The 18097-nt window shown below is 43.1% G+C and overlaps 1 protein-coding gene across 2 annotated transcripts in view; it reads left to right on the plus strand.

Annotated features, from left to right (window-relative positions):
- mrpl48 (mitochondrial ribosomal protein L48) overlaps positions 1-6779 on the plus strand; it is a 42090-nt gene extending 35311 nt beyond the window's left edge. For both annotated transcript variants that reach the window (XM_080197956.1, XM_080197958.1), the window contains exon 8: positions 6516-6779. In XM_080197956.1, coding sequence (XP_080054082.1) covers positions 6516-6590 — 75 coding nt within the window. In that variant the 3' untranslated portion in view covers positions 6591-6779. The remainder of the gene's footprint in view (positions 1-6515) is intronic.
- Positions 6780-18097: the final 11318 nt, after the last annotated feature.

Raw genomic sequence — 18097 nt, forward strand, 5'->3', positions numbered from 1 at the left:
AGACTTGGAAAAGAGGCTTTTCTGTGACCTCGGAGTTTGTAGTGTCATATTAAATTCCTGCTGATCAAAATAAAAAGATGAATGACATCAAGTGACATTCTGGGGATTTGAGAAAAGTGCTGAACAAATTGACATTCCCCATATTGATTTGCTAGACATGGTACTGGTTTACTTCTAAGCAAATGGCAACTACCAAGGGAAGCTAGTTCTAAGTTCTGTTAACCTTTTCAAAACACACAGATTGTGTTGATGCATAGTACATTTCAGCATTTGCAATGTTACCTTTAAATGTTGCTTTTTTCCATTTGTTTCACTTTCTATTCATTGCTTGAAATTTTTTTTTGAAAAAGGAACCCAAAAACCTCATGGGTTTACATCCATTTTATGATGCTAAATATACATTATCTCCTTGCATCATGATGCATATGGCATTATCTCAGTACTTGTGAGGTATATATTACATATTGAATCAGCATGGTAACCAGATTCATTTATATAGTGATGTCCTTGAAGGAATGGAATTGGACACCCCACATAGTCTAGTTTTACACATATTTCCAGCTCCACAATATGTTGTTGGCTCATCATACCCTCAGGGCAACAATGGATAGGAGATAAATATTGGCCTTGGTAAACAAAAACATAGAAAATAGAAGCAGGAGTAGGCCATTTGCCCCTTCAAGCCTGCACCGCCATTCAATTCGATCATGACCAATCATCAAATTCAATATCCTGATCCCATGTTCCTTCCTCCTCTCCCCCCCCTCCCCTAGCCCCCCCAACACACACACACACACACACACACACACACACACTATCCCTTGATGCCTTTAGTCCCAAAAACTATATCTAATTCCTTCTTGATATCGCACAATGTTTTTGGCCTCAACTACTTTCCATGGTAGTGAATTCCACAGATTCACCACTCTCTGCATGAAGAAATATCTCCTTACCTCAGTCGTAAAAGATTTATCTCATATCTTCAAACTTTGACCACTGATTCTGGACTTCCCACCATCAGGAACATTATGTCATCTAAATCCCTGGATCCCAGACAGGTTCAAAGGCTGGGAACCTGCAGTGAGTAACTCCGTCCCCAGAAGCCTGTCCATCATCTGTAAGACAGAAATGTGGTGGAATACTCTCCCCTTGTCTGAACGAGTACAGCTCCAGCAGCACTTAAGAAACTCAACATCATCTAGGGCAAAGCAGCCCACTTGAATGGTATCACTTTCACAAACATTCTTTGCTGGGACCACCAGCTGCATGTGCCATCTACAAGATGTACTGCAGGAACTCTCCAAGATTCTTTAGACAGCACCTTCCAAACTAACAAACATTACCATCTAGATTGAAGGATAAGGGTAGCAGATACCTGGGAGCACCACTACCTGGAGCTTACACTCGAAGAGCTCTCCATGCTGACTTGGAAATATATCCGTTCCTTCAATGTCATTGGGTTAAATGTTGGAACTCCATCCCTAAAAGCACATGGCTGTACCTACATCATTGTAACTGCAGCAGTTCAAGGAGGCAGCTTACCATTACCTTCCTAAGGGCAACCGAGGGATGGGCAATAAATGCTAGTCTGGCCAGCACCATCCACATCCTAGAAATGAATTTTTAAAAAATAATAATTAAAAAATATATTGCTGACAAAGTCAGTTCATCGCATTGAACTTTGGCTTCTCTCTCTCATACAACAAGATCAGTTATCCCAGGCCGTTTTAATATTTCTCCTAACATTCAATTCCAAAGCAGAATCTGCAGAAGCCTGGAAGCATTTCCATTACTGTCAGCTAAAAAAAAATTATGCACAGCATAGGCAGGGGAGATAAATATGTGTGAACATCATGACGAACACACACTCTCTGCACAACCTGTGAACGTCTATCCCTGCTGCCTGACATGAATTAATATCATAGCCTAATAAAGATTAATAATCGTCATGTTATTCACGTTATTCATGTCTAAATGAGTTGGTCCAGACTGATATTTTATTGCAGTACTTAGGGAGTGAGTGCAGCCTTGTCAATGAGCAGTTAAACTGAAGCCCCACCTGCCTGTTTCTAAGCCACTATTTGAAGATGAGTAACAGGTTCTGCCAGTGGTCCTGGCTAATATTCTGTCAAAACCAGATTTATCTGTTTAATTTGCTGTTTGTGGGATTCTGCTTTTCACAAATTAGCTGCCACGTTTGGGTGGCAATGGTTACATAGTGGTACTTTCACTTGACTAGTAATCCCAGGCTCTGGGGACATGAGTTCTGATGCAGATGGAGGAGGACAAAGTGGGTTCCCGGACATGTGTCCTTTGTTTGAACAGAGGGGAGTATGGTAGGATGAGAGAGGAATTGGCGAATGTTGATTGGGGGAGTGCGTTGGAAGGTAGGTCTGCTGAGGAACAGTGGAGGATCTTTAAGGAGATCTTTCTTGGTGCTCAGCAGAAATTTATTCCGATGGTTAAAAAGGATCGTAGGAGGAGAGATAATCAGCTGTGGATAACGAAGGAGGTGAAGGAAAGTGTTAAATTAAAAGCGGATGCGTTTAGTGTAGCTAAGAGTAGTGGGCGAGAAGAGGATTGGGAGAGGTTTAAATGTCAACAAAGAATGACAAAGAAGTTGATAAAGAAGGGTAGGAGAAACTATGAAGCTGGGCTAGCGCTTAATATAAAAAAGGATAGCAAGAGTTTTTATAAATACATAAAAAGGAAGAGGCTGGCTAGGGTGAACGTTGGACCCTTAGAGGATGAGAGGGGGGACTTAGTGATAGGGGATGGGGAAATGGCTGAGGCCCTGAATAACTTTTTTGTTTCGGTCTTCACGGAGGAGGACGTGAATAATTTGCTGGGTGTTAGCGATGGAAAGATGGTAGGAGTGGAGGGCCTGAATGACATTATTGTTACTAGAGAGGCGGTGCTCGACAGACTGGAGGGACTGATTGTGGACAAGTCCCCAGGACCGGATGGAATGCATCCAAGGATTCTGAAGGAAATAGAACATAGAACATTACAGCGCAGAACAGGCCCTTCGGCCCACGATATTGCGCCGACCAGCTTTCTAAAAAAAAAACAACACTAACCCACTAATCTAAACCAATCCCATTTCGTCCATAAACCTATCCACAGATCTCTTAAACGCCCCCAAACTAGGCGCATTTACAACTGCAGCTGGCAGGGCATTCCAGTCCCTCACCACCCTCTGGGTAAAGAACCTACCCCTGACATCAGTCCTATAACTACCCCCCCTTAATTTAAAGCCGTGCCCCCTCGTGCCAGCTTTCTCCATCCTAGGAAAAAGGCTATCACTATCCACCATCTAAACCTCTAATCATCTTATACGTTTCAATAAGATCCCCTCTTAGCCGCCTTCTTTCCAGCGAAAACAACCCCAAATCTCTCAGTCTCTCCTCATAGGATCTCCCCTCCATACCAGGCAACATCCTGGTAAACCTCCTCTGCACCCTCTCCAAAGCCTCTACATCCTTCCTGTAATGTGGGGACCAGAACTGCACACAATACTCCAAGTGCGGCCGCACCAGAGTTGTGTACAGTTGCATCATGACACTGCGACTCCTAAATTCAATCCCCCTACCAGTAAACGCCAAGACACCGTATGCCTTCTTAACAACCTTATCTACTTGATTCCCAACTTTCAGGGATCTATGTACACATACACCTAGATCCCTCTGCTCCTCCACACTATTCAAAGTCCTCCCGTTAGCCCTATACTCAACACATCTGTTATTCCTACTGAAATGAATTACCTCACACTTCTCCACATTAAACTCCATCCGCCACCTCGCGGCCCAGCTCTGCAACCTTTCTAAGTCACCCTGCAAACTATGGCACCCTTCCTCACAATCTACCACACCTCCGACTTTGGTGTCATCAGCAAACTTACTAATCCACCCAACTATACCCTCATCCAGATCATTAATAAAAATTACAAACAGCAGTGGCCCCAAAACAGATCCCTGAGGCACACCACTCGTAACCGAACTCCATGACGAATATTTACCATCAACCACCACCCTCTGTCTCCTATCTGCTAGCCAATTCCTGATCCAATTACCTAGATCACCCCCAATCCCATACATCTGCATTTTCTGCAGAAGCCTACCATGGTGAACCTTATCAAACGCCTTACTAAAATCCATATACACCACGTCAACTGCCTTACCCCTATCCACCTCTTTGGTCACTTTCTCAAAGAACTGGATAAGGTTAGTAAGGCACGACCTACCCGCTACAAAACCATGCTGACTGTCTCTAATCAATTCATCACTCTCCAAATAACTATAAATCCTGTCTCTAATAATCCTTTCCAAAACCTTACCCACCATGGCGGAGGTGATAGTGGATGCCTTGGTGATTATTTTCCAAACGTCGCTGGATTCCGGGGAAGTGCCGGAAGATTGGAAAACGGCTAATGTTACGCTGTTGTTTAAGAAGGGTGGCAGGCAAAAGGCGGGGAATTATAGGCCAGTTAGTTTAATGTCTGTTGTAGGAAAAATGTTAGAATCCGTGATCAAGGAGAAAATAGTGAGGCATCTTGAGGAGAAATGTTTGGTAGAGCAGACGCAGCATGGTTTCGTTAAGGGGAAGTCGTGTCTGACGAATTTATTGGAGTTCTTTGAGGATGTGTCTAGGGCGGTGGATAGAGGAGAGCAGGTGGATGTGGTGTTTCTTGATTTTCAGAAGGCGTTTGACAAGGTGCCTCACAAGAGGTTATTACAGAAGGTCAGGGGGCATGGAGTTGGGGGTAGGGTGTTAGCGTGGATAGAGGATTGGCTGTCAAATAGGAGGCAGAGAGTGGGGGTTAATGGGTGCTATTCGGATTGGCGGTTGGTGACTAGAAGAGTGCCCCAGGGGTCGGTGCTGGGGCCTCAGCTATTCACCATTTATATAGATGATCTGGAGGAGGGAACCGAGTGTATGGTGTCGAAATTTGCTGATGACACTAAGATTAGTGGAATGGCAAATTGTGCGGAGGGTGTGGAGAGTCTGCAGAAGGATCTAGATAGGCTGGGCGAATGGGCCAGGAACTGGCAAATGGAACTTAATGTTGGCAAATGTGAGGTTGTCCACTTTGGTAGCAATAATGGTCGGAAGGACTATTACTTACATGGCGAAAAACTGCAGCATGTGACGGTGCAGAGGGACCTCGGGGTCCTTGTGCATGAGTCGCAAAAACCCAGCCTGCAGGTGCAACAGGTGGTCAGGAAGGCAAATGGGCTGCTGGCCTTCATAGCGAGGGGGATTGAATATAAAAGTAGGGAGGTCTTGCTGTGGCTGTATAGGGCACTGGTGAGGCTGCAGCTGGAGTACTGTGTGCAGTTTTGGTCGCCGCACTTACGCAAGGATATTTTGGCCTTGGAGGGAGTGCAGAGGAGGTTTACTAGGCTGATGCCGGAGTTGAGGGGGTTGAACTATGAGGAGAGGCTGAATAAACTAGGCTTGTACTCGTTAGAGTTTAGAAGAATGAGGGGAGATCTCATTGAGACGTATAAGATGTTGAATGGGATGGATAGGATAGAGGTGGAGAGGCTCTTCCCGCTCAGAAAGGACAGTAGGACTAGAGGGCACAGCCTCAAGATAAAGGGGGGGCGGTTTAGAACGGAGTTGAGGAGGAACTTCTTCACTCAAAGGGTGGTGAATCTCTGGAATTCTCTGCCCGTTGAAGTGGTGGAGGCTGCCTCGCTCAGTATTTTTAAGACGCGGGTTGATAGGTTTTTGATAGGCAAGGGGATTAAGGGTTATGGGGAGAGGGCGGGAATGTGGAACTGAGCCACGACAGATCAGCCATGATCTTATTGAATGGCGGAGCAGGCTCGAGGGGCTAGATGGCCTACTCCTGCTCCTATTTCTTATGTTCTTATGAGTTCAAATCCCACCATGGCACCTGGCGGAATTTAAATTCAATTAATGAAAGAAGTCTGGAATTGAAAGCTAATATCAGTAATGGTCACCATTAAACTATCAATTGCCATAGAAACATTTTTAATTCACTAATGTGCTTTAGGGAAAGAAATCTGCCATCATCACAGTCTGGCCTACATGTGACTTAAGATCCACAGTAATGTGGTAGACTCTTAACTGTCCTTTGAAATGGACAATCAAGCTAATCTATTCAAAGGTAATTTGGGGATAGGCAACAAAGATTGACCTTGCCAGTGATGCCCACATCATGAAAGAATACCTTTTAAAAAATTGCATAGAACAAAGAACAGTACAGCACAGGAACAGGCCCTTCAGCCCTCCAAACCGTCGATCATGTTTACCTATCTAAACTAACCGCTTATGTCCCGCTATTCCCCATTTGTTCAAACCTTTTTTTGTAAAAAATTTTAACCAACAAGTTTAAAAGCTGAAAATGTTCCAGGATATCCAGTTGTGAAAGGGCTGATGTTCCAGATGTTTTACTGAGAAATGACACCATCTCTAATCTTGGCCTCCAAAATGCAATGTTGAATATCCACATGGCAAATAATAAATGCTTTTCACTGTTTTCGCAGCATACTGAAGCTGATTTCAAAGCCCGGTTCAAGGCTCGACCAGAATTAGAAGGACTGATGGCACAGATGAATTAAGAAGAAAACTAAAGGAGGTGACCATTTTGGCTTAGATCATCAATTGGCCAAAGGTTAATTGATGACATCGGGAGCTGCGATTTGAAAATAATAGGTAATAATCATTGTTTCAAGGATTTAGGAGCAAGCAGCAAAAAGTAATGTACATGAATTGTGTGATGTATTGTGAATAAAAGATTCTAAAATAAATTGGTCATCTAATTTACTTAATAAATCTTCCTTGAAATTGTCCACTACAAGTCAGTCAGCCATTTCATCGTTTCCAGAATGTGGACCTGATTGAGATGTCAGAAATGTGCTAATGTTATATTGTACAGTGCCCATGGTCAGTTGGATTAGAGTGGTTAATAACTTTAACCTTCCAGTTGCAACAATAAAATCCTCTACATCCTGTTTAGAAAGTTGTATGTAAGCAGCTGATTCCTTATTTTGTTTACCCTGTTGTGAAATAGAAATGGGTATATGAAGGAAAATGGATACATTTCAGTAGTGAGAGGGCTCAAGTTGCATCCTAAAAATGGAATATTTACAATTATTATCTGAATGCTGAGATTAAATTGCGACCTTCAAGGGTTCACATCACCAGATTTTGTCTAATTCTTATCAGCTTTAGATTTATGAGTAGGCTTCCAGTTCCGTTTTGAGCATTATGTTGGCTGGTGTTTCCCAAACACATTGGGCAGAATTTTGCATTCCCCCCAAGGTGGGTTCTGAGGCAAAGGGGAGCGCAAAAATTGAATTATTTAGCACTCATTGCTCTCCATAGCGTAAAATTTCACCGATTGACCACTAGCCTCAGCGTTTATATTAAAGAAGGGTTGGGACATGATGTAAGCAGCATTAATTTTTTTGAATGCATTATGATGATTGCTGTGGGGAAATTTGAAGGTAGCCAATTGTGTCTTAACTTAGACAATTGTCTAAGTTAAAACAGAATTGGCCACCTTCAAATCTGTGCAAAGACGTTCCAAAATTTATTTAACAAATAAAACAAACAAACGGACAGACTGGGGACTTCCAAAGGGTTAAGTAGCTCTAGGAATAGAGCTACAGAACCTCTCCAAAAGATCTTAAGTACAGAGTCAAAGACAGATGAATTATAGTTTTTTTCTAATCAATAATTCCGCCTTTCATTAGCTTAAAATCAATTTCATTTCGCAGTCATGCATCAATACGAATCTCTGTCAAGTACCTCAGCCAACTATATGATACTTAATAGCATAGTGATATCTTATTCATCCAACTAATACCATGTCGCCTCCTTTCTTGGCTCTAACTATTTCCCTGTTACCTGGTAATGGCAAACTCTACCATAAGATCACAATAGATATTCTCACCAGCTCACTGCCAGGTGAATAGACAGGTGTTCCTACGTCCAGGGACATATTTATGCTTGTGTCTGGACAGTAAATGCACCTATGCATTAAAGTTGCAACATACGTTTCCTTATAGGAATCCTCCTGATATGACCACTGCTGACTAACAGGTTTTCAGAATTGATGACCTGAGCCAGACCCCTGGCTTTAAACTATTGACATTTACCACCATGCCTTTTGGTAACTTTGCTTGGCTCAAGTGAACAACACATTTAAAATATCAGTATATATGTTTTGAAATCATAACTACTACTTTTGATTGTCTTACTGCATTCACATATGTGAAACTGTGTTAGCCTGTGTTAAGAATCATTTAACTCTTTCCTGATTTCTTGTCCTCTGAAAGACTGCATTCTGCCTATAAATCCTATTAGCTGGTTAGAAATCCTCTAATTCAGTGATGTATTGAGAAGATTAATACGTGGGTAGAATTTTACGTTTCCCTGGGAATTTGCCAATCAGAATGCTGCAGAGGTGGTACAGCAAGATTTTGCCTCAGTCTAAATTCTGGGACATTTGAAAAGGTAAGTGCTGGGTTGGGTGGGTGGAGAGATGGTGGGAACCCGCTTGCCCAAACCTAGATGCAATTTCAGTCTTGGGCAGGCAGGGCTTTGGGCAAGAAACCCGACCATTTACCTATTAAGGCCCTTAAGTAGCCACTTAAAGGCCTTATCCCGCCTGGCTTAAATTTTTATGCTGGCAGGTGTGGGTTTGGTGGAAAAGTGACACTTGCACTTTTCCCCAACTCAGATGGTGTCCTTGCTACATCCCCTCCCCCTGTGCATGGGGCATCAGAGTTTTGGAACCATCCTCCCCATTCACCCACCCACCCTGATCAGGCCTATTCCCTGATGCTGTGATCACCTACCCTCTCCAGCCCCAGCACTTAGCTTTTCAAATGTCCCAGAATTTAGCTCGAGGCAGAACCCTGCAGTCCCGTTTCTGGCCACTGCAATGCTGTGATTGGCTGACAGCTCTCCTGGATGGGACTTCCTTCCAAGGGAAACTTAAAATCCTACCCATGCATTAATTTTCTCAATACATGGCCATAATTCAAAAAAAATTAATGCTGCTTACATACTGGCCCATATTTCTTTAATATAAACACTTAGGCTAGTGGTCAATCAGTGAAATTTCACACTATAAAGAGCTCTGAATGCTAAATAATAACAAAGAAATGTTCTTTCATAAAGTCACTCCTTGTACATGGCAGTGCAATGAGAAATCAGCCCTGAGTTGGAACAGTGTTGTCTAATAGAATCCCGGGGATAGTGTATACCCTGTTTTAACCACATGTAGTAATTTTGGTAGAATACCCATGCACACAATATAAATAAATGTGCTTCACAGAATTGGTGAACAACTTGACAGTAGGGAGCATCTTGAAAATAGTGACCATAATATTGCTGATTCTAAGACTGGGAGGGACTTAGGACATAGTTTGGTGTGAGGTGGAAGTCACCTAGTTTGGATCCAAGATAAATCATATTTTTTTCCTTTCTTGGGACGTGAGTACCACTGACATTTGTTGCCCATCCTTTCTTGCCCATAGATGGTGGTGGTATGTCACCTTGAAATGCTGAAGCCCATGTGTTTGAAGGAAAAGTGCGAGTGATGATGTTCCTATGTGTCTATTGCTCTTGTTCTTCCAGGTGGTAGAGGTCATGTGTTTGGTAAGACGGCTTGGTGAAGCGCTCCGGTGTTTCTTGTACATGATACACATTGCTGCCACTGTGCATCATTGGTGGAGGGAGTGAATGTTTAAGGTGGGGTTTGGAGTCCTGATCAAGCTGTTTTGTCCTAAATGGTGTCAATCTTCTTGAGTGTTATTGGAGGTGAAGTCATCCAGGAACATGAAGGGTATTCTATCACACTGTTGACTTGTGCTTTGTAGATGGTGGATTGGCTTTGGGAAAAACATGAAATAAGTTACTCACTGCAGAATTCCCAGCCCCAACTTACTTTTGTAGCCAAAATATTTATGTAGTTGGTCTCATTAAGCTTCCAGTCAATGGTGTCCCATAAGGTGGGGTTTCAGCGATGGTAATGTCATTAAATATTGAGAGGAGATGGTTAGAATACCCCTTGTTGGAAATAGTCATCGCCTGGCACTTGTGTGGCACAAATGTTACTTGTCACTTATTAGGGGAAGTCTTAATGTTGTCCAGATCTTGCTGCATGCAGGCATAGACTGCTTCAGTATCTAAGGGAGTTGTGAACAACAATGGAAACTGTGCAATGAGGGAAAACTGTAGGATGAAGCAGATGGCTTTACCTAGAACATTACCATGAGGAATTCCTGCTGTAATGTCCTGGGATTGACATGATTGGCTTCCAACAGCCACAATCTTTCTTAGTGCTGGGCATGATTCCAACTAGTAGATAATTTTCCCCATGATTCGCATTGGCTTCAATGTTGCTAGGGCTTCTTGTTCCACACTCTGGACTTGAGATGTCCTGGTGGGACTCTAAATGAACCTGGATGAGCAGGTTATTGCTGAGTCCGTGCCACTTTATAGCAGTGTCAGCAATACCATGCATCACTTTGCTGATGATTGAAAGGAGGCTGATGGGGTGATAATTGACCAGATTGGATTTGTCTTGTTTTTTGTGATGGGACATACTTGGGCAATTTTTTGCATTGTCAGGTACATGCCAGTGTTGTAACTGTACTCAAACAGCTTGGCAAGAAATGCAACTGGTTCTGGATCACAAGACATCAGTTGGAATGCTGTCAAAGCCCATCAATTTTACTGCATCCAGTGTCTTCAGTCATTGCTTGATATCATGTGAATTGAACTAGGTGAAGCTGACATTTATGATGCTCTGGACCAAAGGAAGAGGCTGTGATGGATTATCTGCTCAGCACTTCCAATGAAGATGGTTGTAAATGCCTAAGTCTTGTTTTTTGCATTAATGAATTGGGCTCCCCCGTTACTGAGTATGGAGAACCTCCTCCTTCAGTTAGTTTATTTGCTCACCACCATTCACAACTAAATGTGGCCATACCAATACTGTCAAGGTCAGCTGTGTCTGCAATAGGTAGATTGGTGGGAGCAAGGCTTTTTTCTTTCTGCGCCAGTCTGGCAGGTATATCCTTCAGCTTTGATCAATACTGGTGTTACTGAGCCATTCTAGGTGAGGGTCATCGAAGACACCCATAGTATCCCCAGTATACCTTGCAGATGGTGTTCAACATGGAAGAGTACAGAGTCATCAATTGAGGACAAGCAGTGGGTGGTAATTACCAGGTGGTTTCCTTGTCCACGTTTGACTTGAGACTTCACGGGGTCTGGAATTAATGTTAAGGACTCTCCTATAGCCACACTCTCTGAATAGTGTGCTAATGGCCACCTATGTTGGGTTATGCCATGGGTAGGCCAGGACATAATGAGGGTAGTAATGTAAGTGCCTGGTTTATTAGCCATAAAGTATAATTTGATGAATATGACTGTCAGACTGTTGTTTGACTTGTCAGTGGGCCAGCTCTCCCAATTTTGGCACACCACAGATAGTGTTTGTGATCTGTCTCCGTTGCTGATGTCTAGGTCAATGCTGGATGGTCTGTCTGGTTTTATGCCTTTTTTACCTTTTCAGTAGCAGTTTGGTACCAGTGCAGCAAACTCATCAAGTATCTTTGAAACTGCCTACAGCAGTCAGACAGCAGTGGTCCAGGAAGATGACTCACCACCATCATCTCAATAGCATTATGGATGAGCAACAAGTGCTGGCCCATGCTGTGACACACACATCCCATAAAGGAACAATAAATGAGTGACTTGGTAGACCATTGTGGAGGACAGTTGCGTGTCAACCGCATTGCTGTGGGTCCAGAGTTGCATGTAGGCCAGACCAGATAAGGATGACAGATTTCCTTCCCTCAAGGACATTAGAGAACTCAGTTTATTTTCCTACAATCCAGTAATTTCATAGTCACCATTACAGAGACTAGCTTTTTAATTGAATCTAATTTCCACCAGCTGCTATGCTGGGATTTGAACTCTATTTCTGGGTCTCTGGATTATGAATCCAGCAACAATAACACGATAGTATCATACCCCTAAAGTTGCGACACAAGGATCAAAAAGGATTTGGTACCTGTATTCAAAATTAACTAAAATCTAATGTGCAAGCACAAAAAGTATTGAAAAAGGTTAATGGAATGTTAACTTTACTTCCAGGGGTTTGAATTCAAATGGAAGCCAGTGATGCTTTAGTGAAATCAGATGGAACTTTTTACAGAAAGGACATTAAAACCTGGAACTTATTCCCCCAAAAGTCCCTGGATATCAGGTCAATTAAAATATCCTCTTGAGATTGGTGATGTACTCAGGGATATGAAAGAAAGGCAAGTAAATGGAACGGAGACAGAGTGGCCATTCATGATGCAGGTTTTGCTTTGAGAACATGAGTTCAAACCTCACATGGTGGAATTTGAATTTAATTAATGACATATTTGAAAGCTAGTCTCTGTTATGATGACTGTGAAACTATCATCAATTAATTAATTAATTATTGTGAAAAACCATCTGGTTCACTTACGTCCTTTAGGGCAGGAAATCTGCCATCCTTACCTGGTCTGGCCTACATAGCAATGTGGTTGATTCTTAACTGACCTTTGAATTGGCCTAGCAAGCCACTCAGTTCAAGGGCAAATAGGGATGGGTAATTAATACTCGGCTTGGCCACGATGGCCATGTCCCATGAAAGAATAAAGAAAAAAAAAGAATGGCTTTAAGGGACTGAATGACACATTCCTGTTTTTATATGCGTATTAAACATTGATTACCATTCAATGCAAATCTCCTTCACTGAAGTTCGGAATTCTGACACGAGTTTACCAGAATTAGTGTGGCTTCTAGGATTTGGTCCAACAGCAGCAAGCAGCACTTTAAGTTTCATCAGATTAATTGCTGAGAATGTTGTCTTGCACAAAATGCACCCTATTTGGCATGGTATTGAACTATTAAAAGCTGCCTACTTCCATCAACCTGGAGTGATTATTCTGACTCATCACTATGACAGCTCCGATAACGTCCTGCGGGCGCTTCCATGGTGCTTATGTCTGACAGTTTCACTTGTGTTCCACACCATTTTAAAACAGAACACTTAAATTGTGATAGGCAACCTAGGCTAGTGAATGGGCTGCATGAGCAGCCCTCCTCCATCTCAATGGGCTGCCAGATTGCAATCAGGCTTGTTCACTAACCTTGATCCCATGAATAGGATTAAATACATAAAATACATGCTGAATATTTCATAGTGAGTTATAGAAAATGCTTAATTATTCACCGCATTGTGGCACAATGATTACCACTGCTGCTTTACATTGCCAGGCACCCGGGCTGGATTCCTGGCTTCAGTCACTATCTGTATGGAGTTTGCATGTTCTCCCCATGTTTGCGTGGTTTCCTCAGGGTGCTCTGGTTTCCTCCCACAGTCCAAAAGGTTAGGTGCTTTGGCCATACTAAATTCTCCCTTAGTGTATCCGAACAGGCACCAGAGTGTGGCAAATAGGGGATTTTCAAAGTAACTTTATTGCTGTGTTAACGTAAGCCTACTTGTGACACGAATAAAAAAAAGAACTATCATCAATTTCAAATGGTAAAAACAAAATAAATGTTTACGCTATGGATGCAGAGGGAAGGCACTGCTCTCATAGTCAATGTTGTGTGCAATCAGCATGCACCTCACTTGTACTTGTTTCGCACGCGTTATCACTTCAGTCATACCAGTAGGAAGGAAACTACGAGGATGGAAATCAGTAGAATTTGGTAATGCTGTGTGTGGGCAACAATCAATAAAATGTCTTGTGGGTCACACTCAGAACTCAGATGGGACACAAATGGGCTCTGAAGTGCTTTGAAAGGCTAGTCATGGTACAAATCAATTCCAGCCTCCCGGACTACCTGGATCCACTACAGTTTGCCTACTGCTGCAACAGATCCACAGCAGATGCCATCTCCCTGACCCTGCACTCAACCCTGGAACACCTAGATAACAGGAACACCTAGATAACAAGGACACCTATGTCAGACTCCTATTTATTGACTATAGCTCAGCCTTCAACACTATTATTCCCACGAAACTCATCTCCAAACTCTATGGCCTGGGCTTCGGCACCTCCCTCTGCGACTGGATCATGAACTTCCTAACTCACAGACCACAATCAGTAAGAACAGTCAACAACACCCCCTCCACGATCATCCTCAACACCGGTGCCCCACAAGGCTGTGTTCTCAGCCCCTACTATACTCCTTATACGTCTATGACTATGTGGCCAAATTCCCCTCCAATTTGATTTTCAAGTTTGCTGATCATACCACCACAGTGGATTGGATCTCCATCAATGACAAGACAGAGTACAGGAATAAGATAGAGAATCTGGTGAGCTGGTGCAGCAACAATAATCTCTCCCTCAATGTCAACAAAATGAAGGAGCTTGTCATCGACTTCAGGAAACGTAAAGGAGAACATGCTCCTATCTATATCAATGGGGACGAAGTAGAAAGGGTCGAGAGCTTCAAGTTTTTAGGTGTCCAGATCACCAACAACCTGTCCTGGTCCCCCCATACCGACACTATAGTTAAGAAAGCCCACCAATGCCTCTATTTTCTCAGAAGATTAAGGTTGACACCAAGATGGTTGGATTGGCGGGTACTGAGGAGCAGTGCCTGGCAATGCAACAGGACATAGACAGGCTGGTAGATTGGGCAGATAGATGGCAAATGGAATTTAATCCGGAGAAATGCGAGGTGATGCACTTTGGCCGGAATAATGTGGAGGGGAGTTATACAATAAAAGGTAGAACTATCCGGAGTATAGATACGCAGAGAGACCTGGGGGTGCAAGTGCATAAGTCCCTGAAGGTGTCGGTACAGGTGCAGAATGTGATGAGGAAAGCGTATGGTATGTTAGCCTTCATAGGAAGAGGTATAGAATATAAGAGTAGGAGTTTGATGTTGCAGTTGTATAGAACGTTGGTTAGGCCTCACTTGGAGTACTGCGTCCAGTTCTGGTCGCCGTACTACCGGAAGGATGTAGAGATCCTGGAGAGAGTGCAGAGGAGATTTACCAGGATGTTGCCTGGTATGGAAGGGCTGTCTTACGAGGAAAGATTGGATGAACTTGGGCTGTTTTCCCTTGAGAGACGTCGGCTGAGGGGGGATCTAATAGAGGTTTATAAGATTATGAAGGGGATAGATAGAGTAAATGGTGGTAAGCTTTTTCCGCTACAAGAAATGGATAGAACGAGGGGTCACGGGCTTAGGGTGAGGGGGGCTAGGTATAAGACAAATATTAGAGGGCAGTTTTTCACGCAAAGGGTAGTGGGGGTGTGGAATGCACTGCCGAGTAAGGTGGTGGAAGCAGGCACGCTAGGGTTGTTTAAGAGTCACTTAGACAGCCATATGAGCGGGCTACATATAGGGGGATATAGTAGGCCTTACTGAACATTGTAGGCTTGGGAATACGTTTTGCCTCAGGAATGTTAGTCTTTGCCTGTTTAATAATGAATTTTTTTGTCTCCACAGGCATTTAAGTCCAGCAAGGGGCATGCAGGCGGCAGGTTGTAGTGGGCTGCTCTTGGATGTTGCTTCGGGAGTTGCCTATTGCTTCATGTCGTTAGTGTGCTTAAACTGGACCATCTCGAGGGCAACATGACAGCTCAGAGACTATCTCTGTTGCTGTGCAGACACATGGATTTGGGCCTGTGTCTGTGGGAGTTTGCACGTTCTCCCCGTGGTTGCGTGGGTTTCCTCCGGGTGCTCCGGTTTCCTCCCACATCCCCCAAAGATGTGCTTTTAGGCTGATTGATTGGGTACTAAAATTGTCCCTAAATTGGACCTCCCTGATCCTCGCACGTTAGGCGTAGACTAAAATCATGAATAGGTCACTGAGATAGTAGGACGGCGGCGCGGGCTCGTTGGGCCGAAGGGCCTGTTTCCCGTGCTGTGTTGTTCTTTGTTCTTTGTAATCTGGCATGTCAGCTACTATTCTCACCAACCTTTACAGATGGACCATGGATAGCATTCTTTCTGGTTGTATCACAGCTTGGTATGGCTCCTGCTTTGCCCAAGACCGCAAGAAATTACAAAAGGTCATGAATGTAGCCCAATCCATCACACAAACCAACCTCCCATCCATTGACTCTGTCTACACTTCCCACTGCCTCGGCAAAGCAGCCGGCATAATTAAGGAAACCACGCACCTCAGACGTTCTCTCTTCCACCTTCTTCCTTCAGGAAGAAGATACAAAAGTCTGAGGCCATATAACAACTGACTCAAGAACAGCTTCTTCCTGCTGCTGTTAGACTTTTGAATGGACTTATTAAGTTGACCTTTCTCTACACCCTTGCTATGACTGTAACACTACATTCTGCACTCTCTCCTTTCCTTCTCTATGAATGGTATGTTTTCTCTGTACAGTGCACAAGGAACAATACTTTTCACTGTACGTTCATACATGTGACAATAATAAATCAAATCAAATGGCCTCTGAACCATAGGTTGCCCACCACTGCACTAAAAGAAGTCACCAAAGGAGTAAAGCGCACACAATGATCAAAATATATTCACATACTCTGCTTTCGTCTTGTACTATTCTAGCATCTACAGCACAGAATGTTCATGTATACATAGGCACGCAATGCAAAGGAGCATTAAGATCATATAAAAGCTTATGTTTATATAGCACCTGGAATAATAAAATGTCCCAAGGCTCTTCACAAGGGAATTATAAAATACGTATGACAATGAGCCACATAAGGAGATATTAGATCAGATAACCAAAAAGATATTTTAAAAGTTTGAAGTTTATATATTAGTGTCACAAGTAGGTTTACATTAACAATGCAGTGAGGTTACTGTGAAAATCCCCTAGTCGCCACACTCCAGTGCCTGGTTGGGTACACTGAGGGAGAACATATCATGACCAATGCACTTAACCAGCACATCTTTCATGACTGTGGGAGGAAACCAGAGCACCTGGAGGAAACCCATGCAGATGCAGCGAGAATGTGCAGACTCTGCGCAGACAGTGACCCAAGCTGGGAATTGAACCTGGGTGCCTGGCGTTGTGAGGCAGCAGTGCTAACCGCTGATTGGGCAAAAAGGTAGGTTTTAAGCAGTGTCTTAAAGGAGCAAAGTGAGGTGTAGATCGGGTATTTTAGAGCTTTGGGCGAGGCAGCTGAAGACACAGATATCGGTTCTGGAGTGATTAAAATCAGGGAAGATCCGGGGCCAGAATTATAAGAGTGCAGATATCTCCCTTGAAGGGACGTGGGCTGAAGAAGATTACAGAAGTGGAGAGCGGGGGGGCGAGGCCCTAGAGGGATTTAATAACAGGGAAAACAATATGTTCTGTAACTATGTCTCAGTGCAATTAGTTACATCTGGATTTTTTTATTGGTCACATGGAGTTGGGGTAACATTTTGTGCAACATTGCATTAGAAAAATAAATGACAAATAAGTTTGAAACAAAGATATCAATTTGCAGAACATGTGGGTGTTTTGCTGCCAAAATTAAATATTCTTGTCCTTCTACTAGTCAAATATGGATAGCAATGTCAAACATTGAAAAGTAGCCCGAACCAGCAAAGTTCAGCTGTTCCTTTGTATATTCCTGAGGATTAATTGGCTGATTTGCTAAACTAAAAAGTTTTTCTGGGCTAAAGAGAAGCATATGTTTTACATGTGCAAATGTGAGTTTGGGAAGATTGCTTTTCTGGCTCAACTGAAGTTCAAATCTGTGCATCAGCTGCTGTGGAGATTATATTTTCCTGTTTATCAATATGTCGGGGAAGATATACCAGCTGCTGTACTCTCAGTGATTAACAAATGCAGATAGTGCAGCTTTTAGGACCCTTGGCATCTATTTCTTTGCTTGCAATAAAGAAATCTAAGTTATAAACAAATCTGCCACCAGTTCCCATCCAAGCGTAACAGTTACCACTTCGGCATCTGTATAGACCCAATGGATTACGTTTATTGAGGCAGTAGCACTTAAGTAACATCAATCCGAGAAAAGTCTGTCATGTTCCAGGACATTGGGCTGACTGGATAGATGATCCAACTCAAATGTGTACCTGACCTGTTACAGAATTGGATTATAACAATGCACATTTAATGTA

The sequence above is a fragment of the Carcharhinus amblyrhynchos genome, chromosome 10, assembly GCF_965287045.1.
Source record: "Carcharhinus amblyrhynchos chromosome 10, sCarAmb.v2.hapA, whole genome shotgun sequence".
Lineage (NCBI taxonomy): Eukaryota > Metazoa > Chordata > Chondrichthyes > Carcharhiniformes > Carcharhinidae > Carcharhinus > Carcharhinus amblyrhynchos.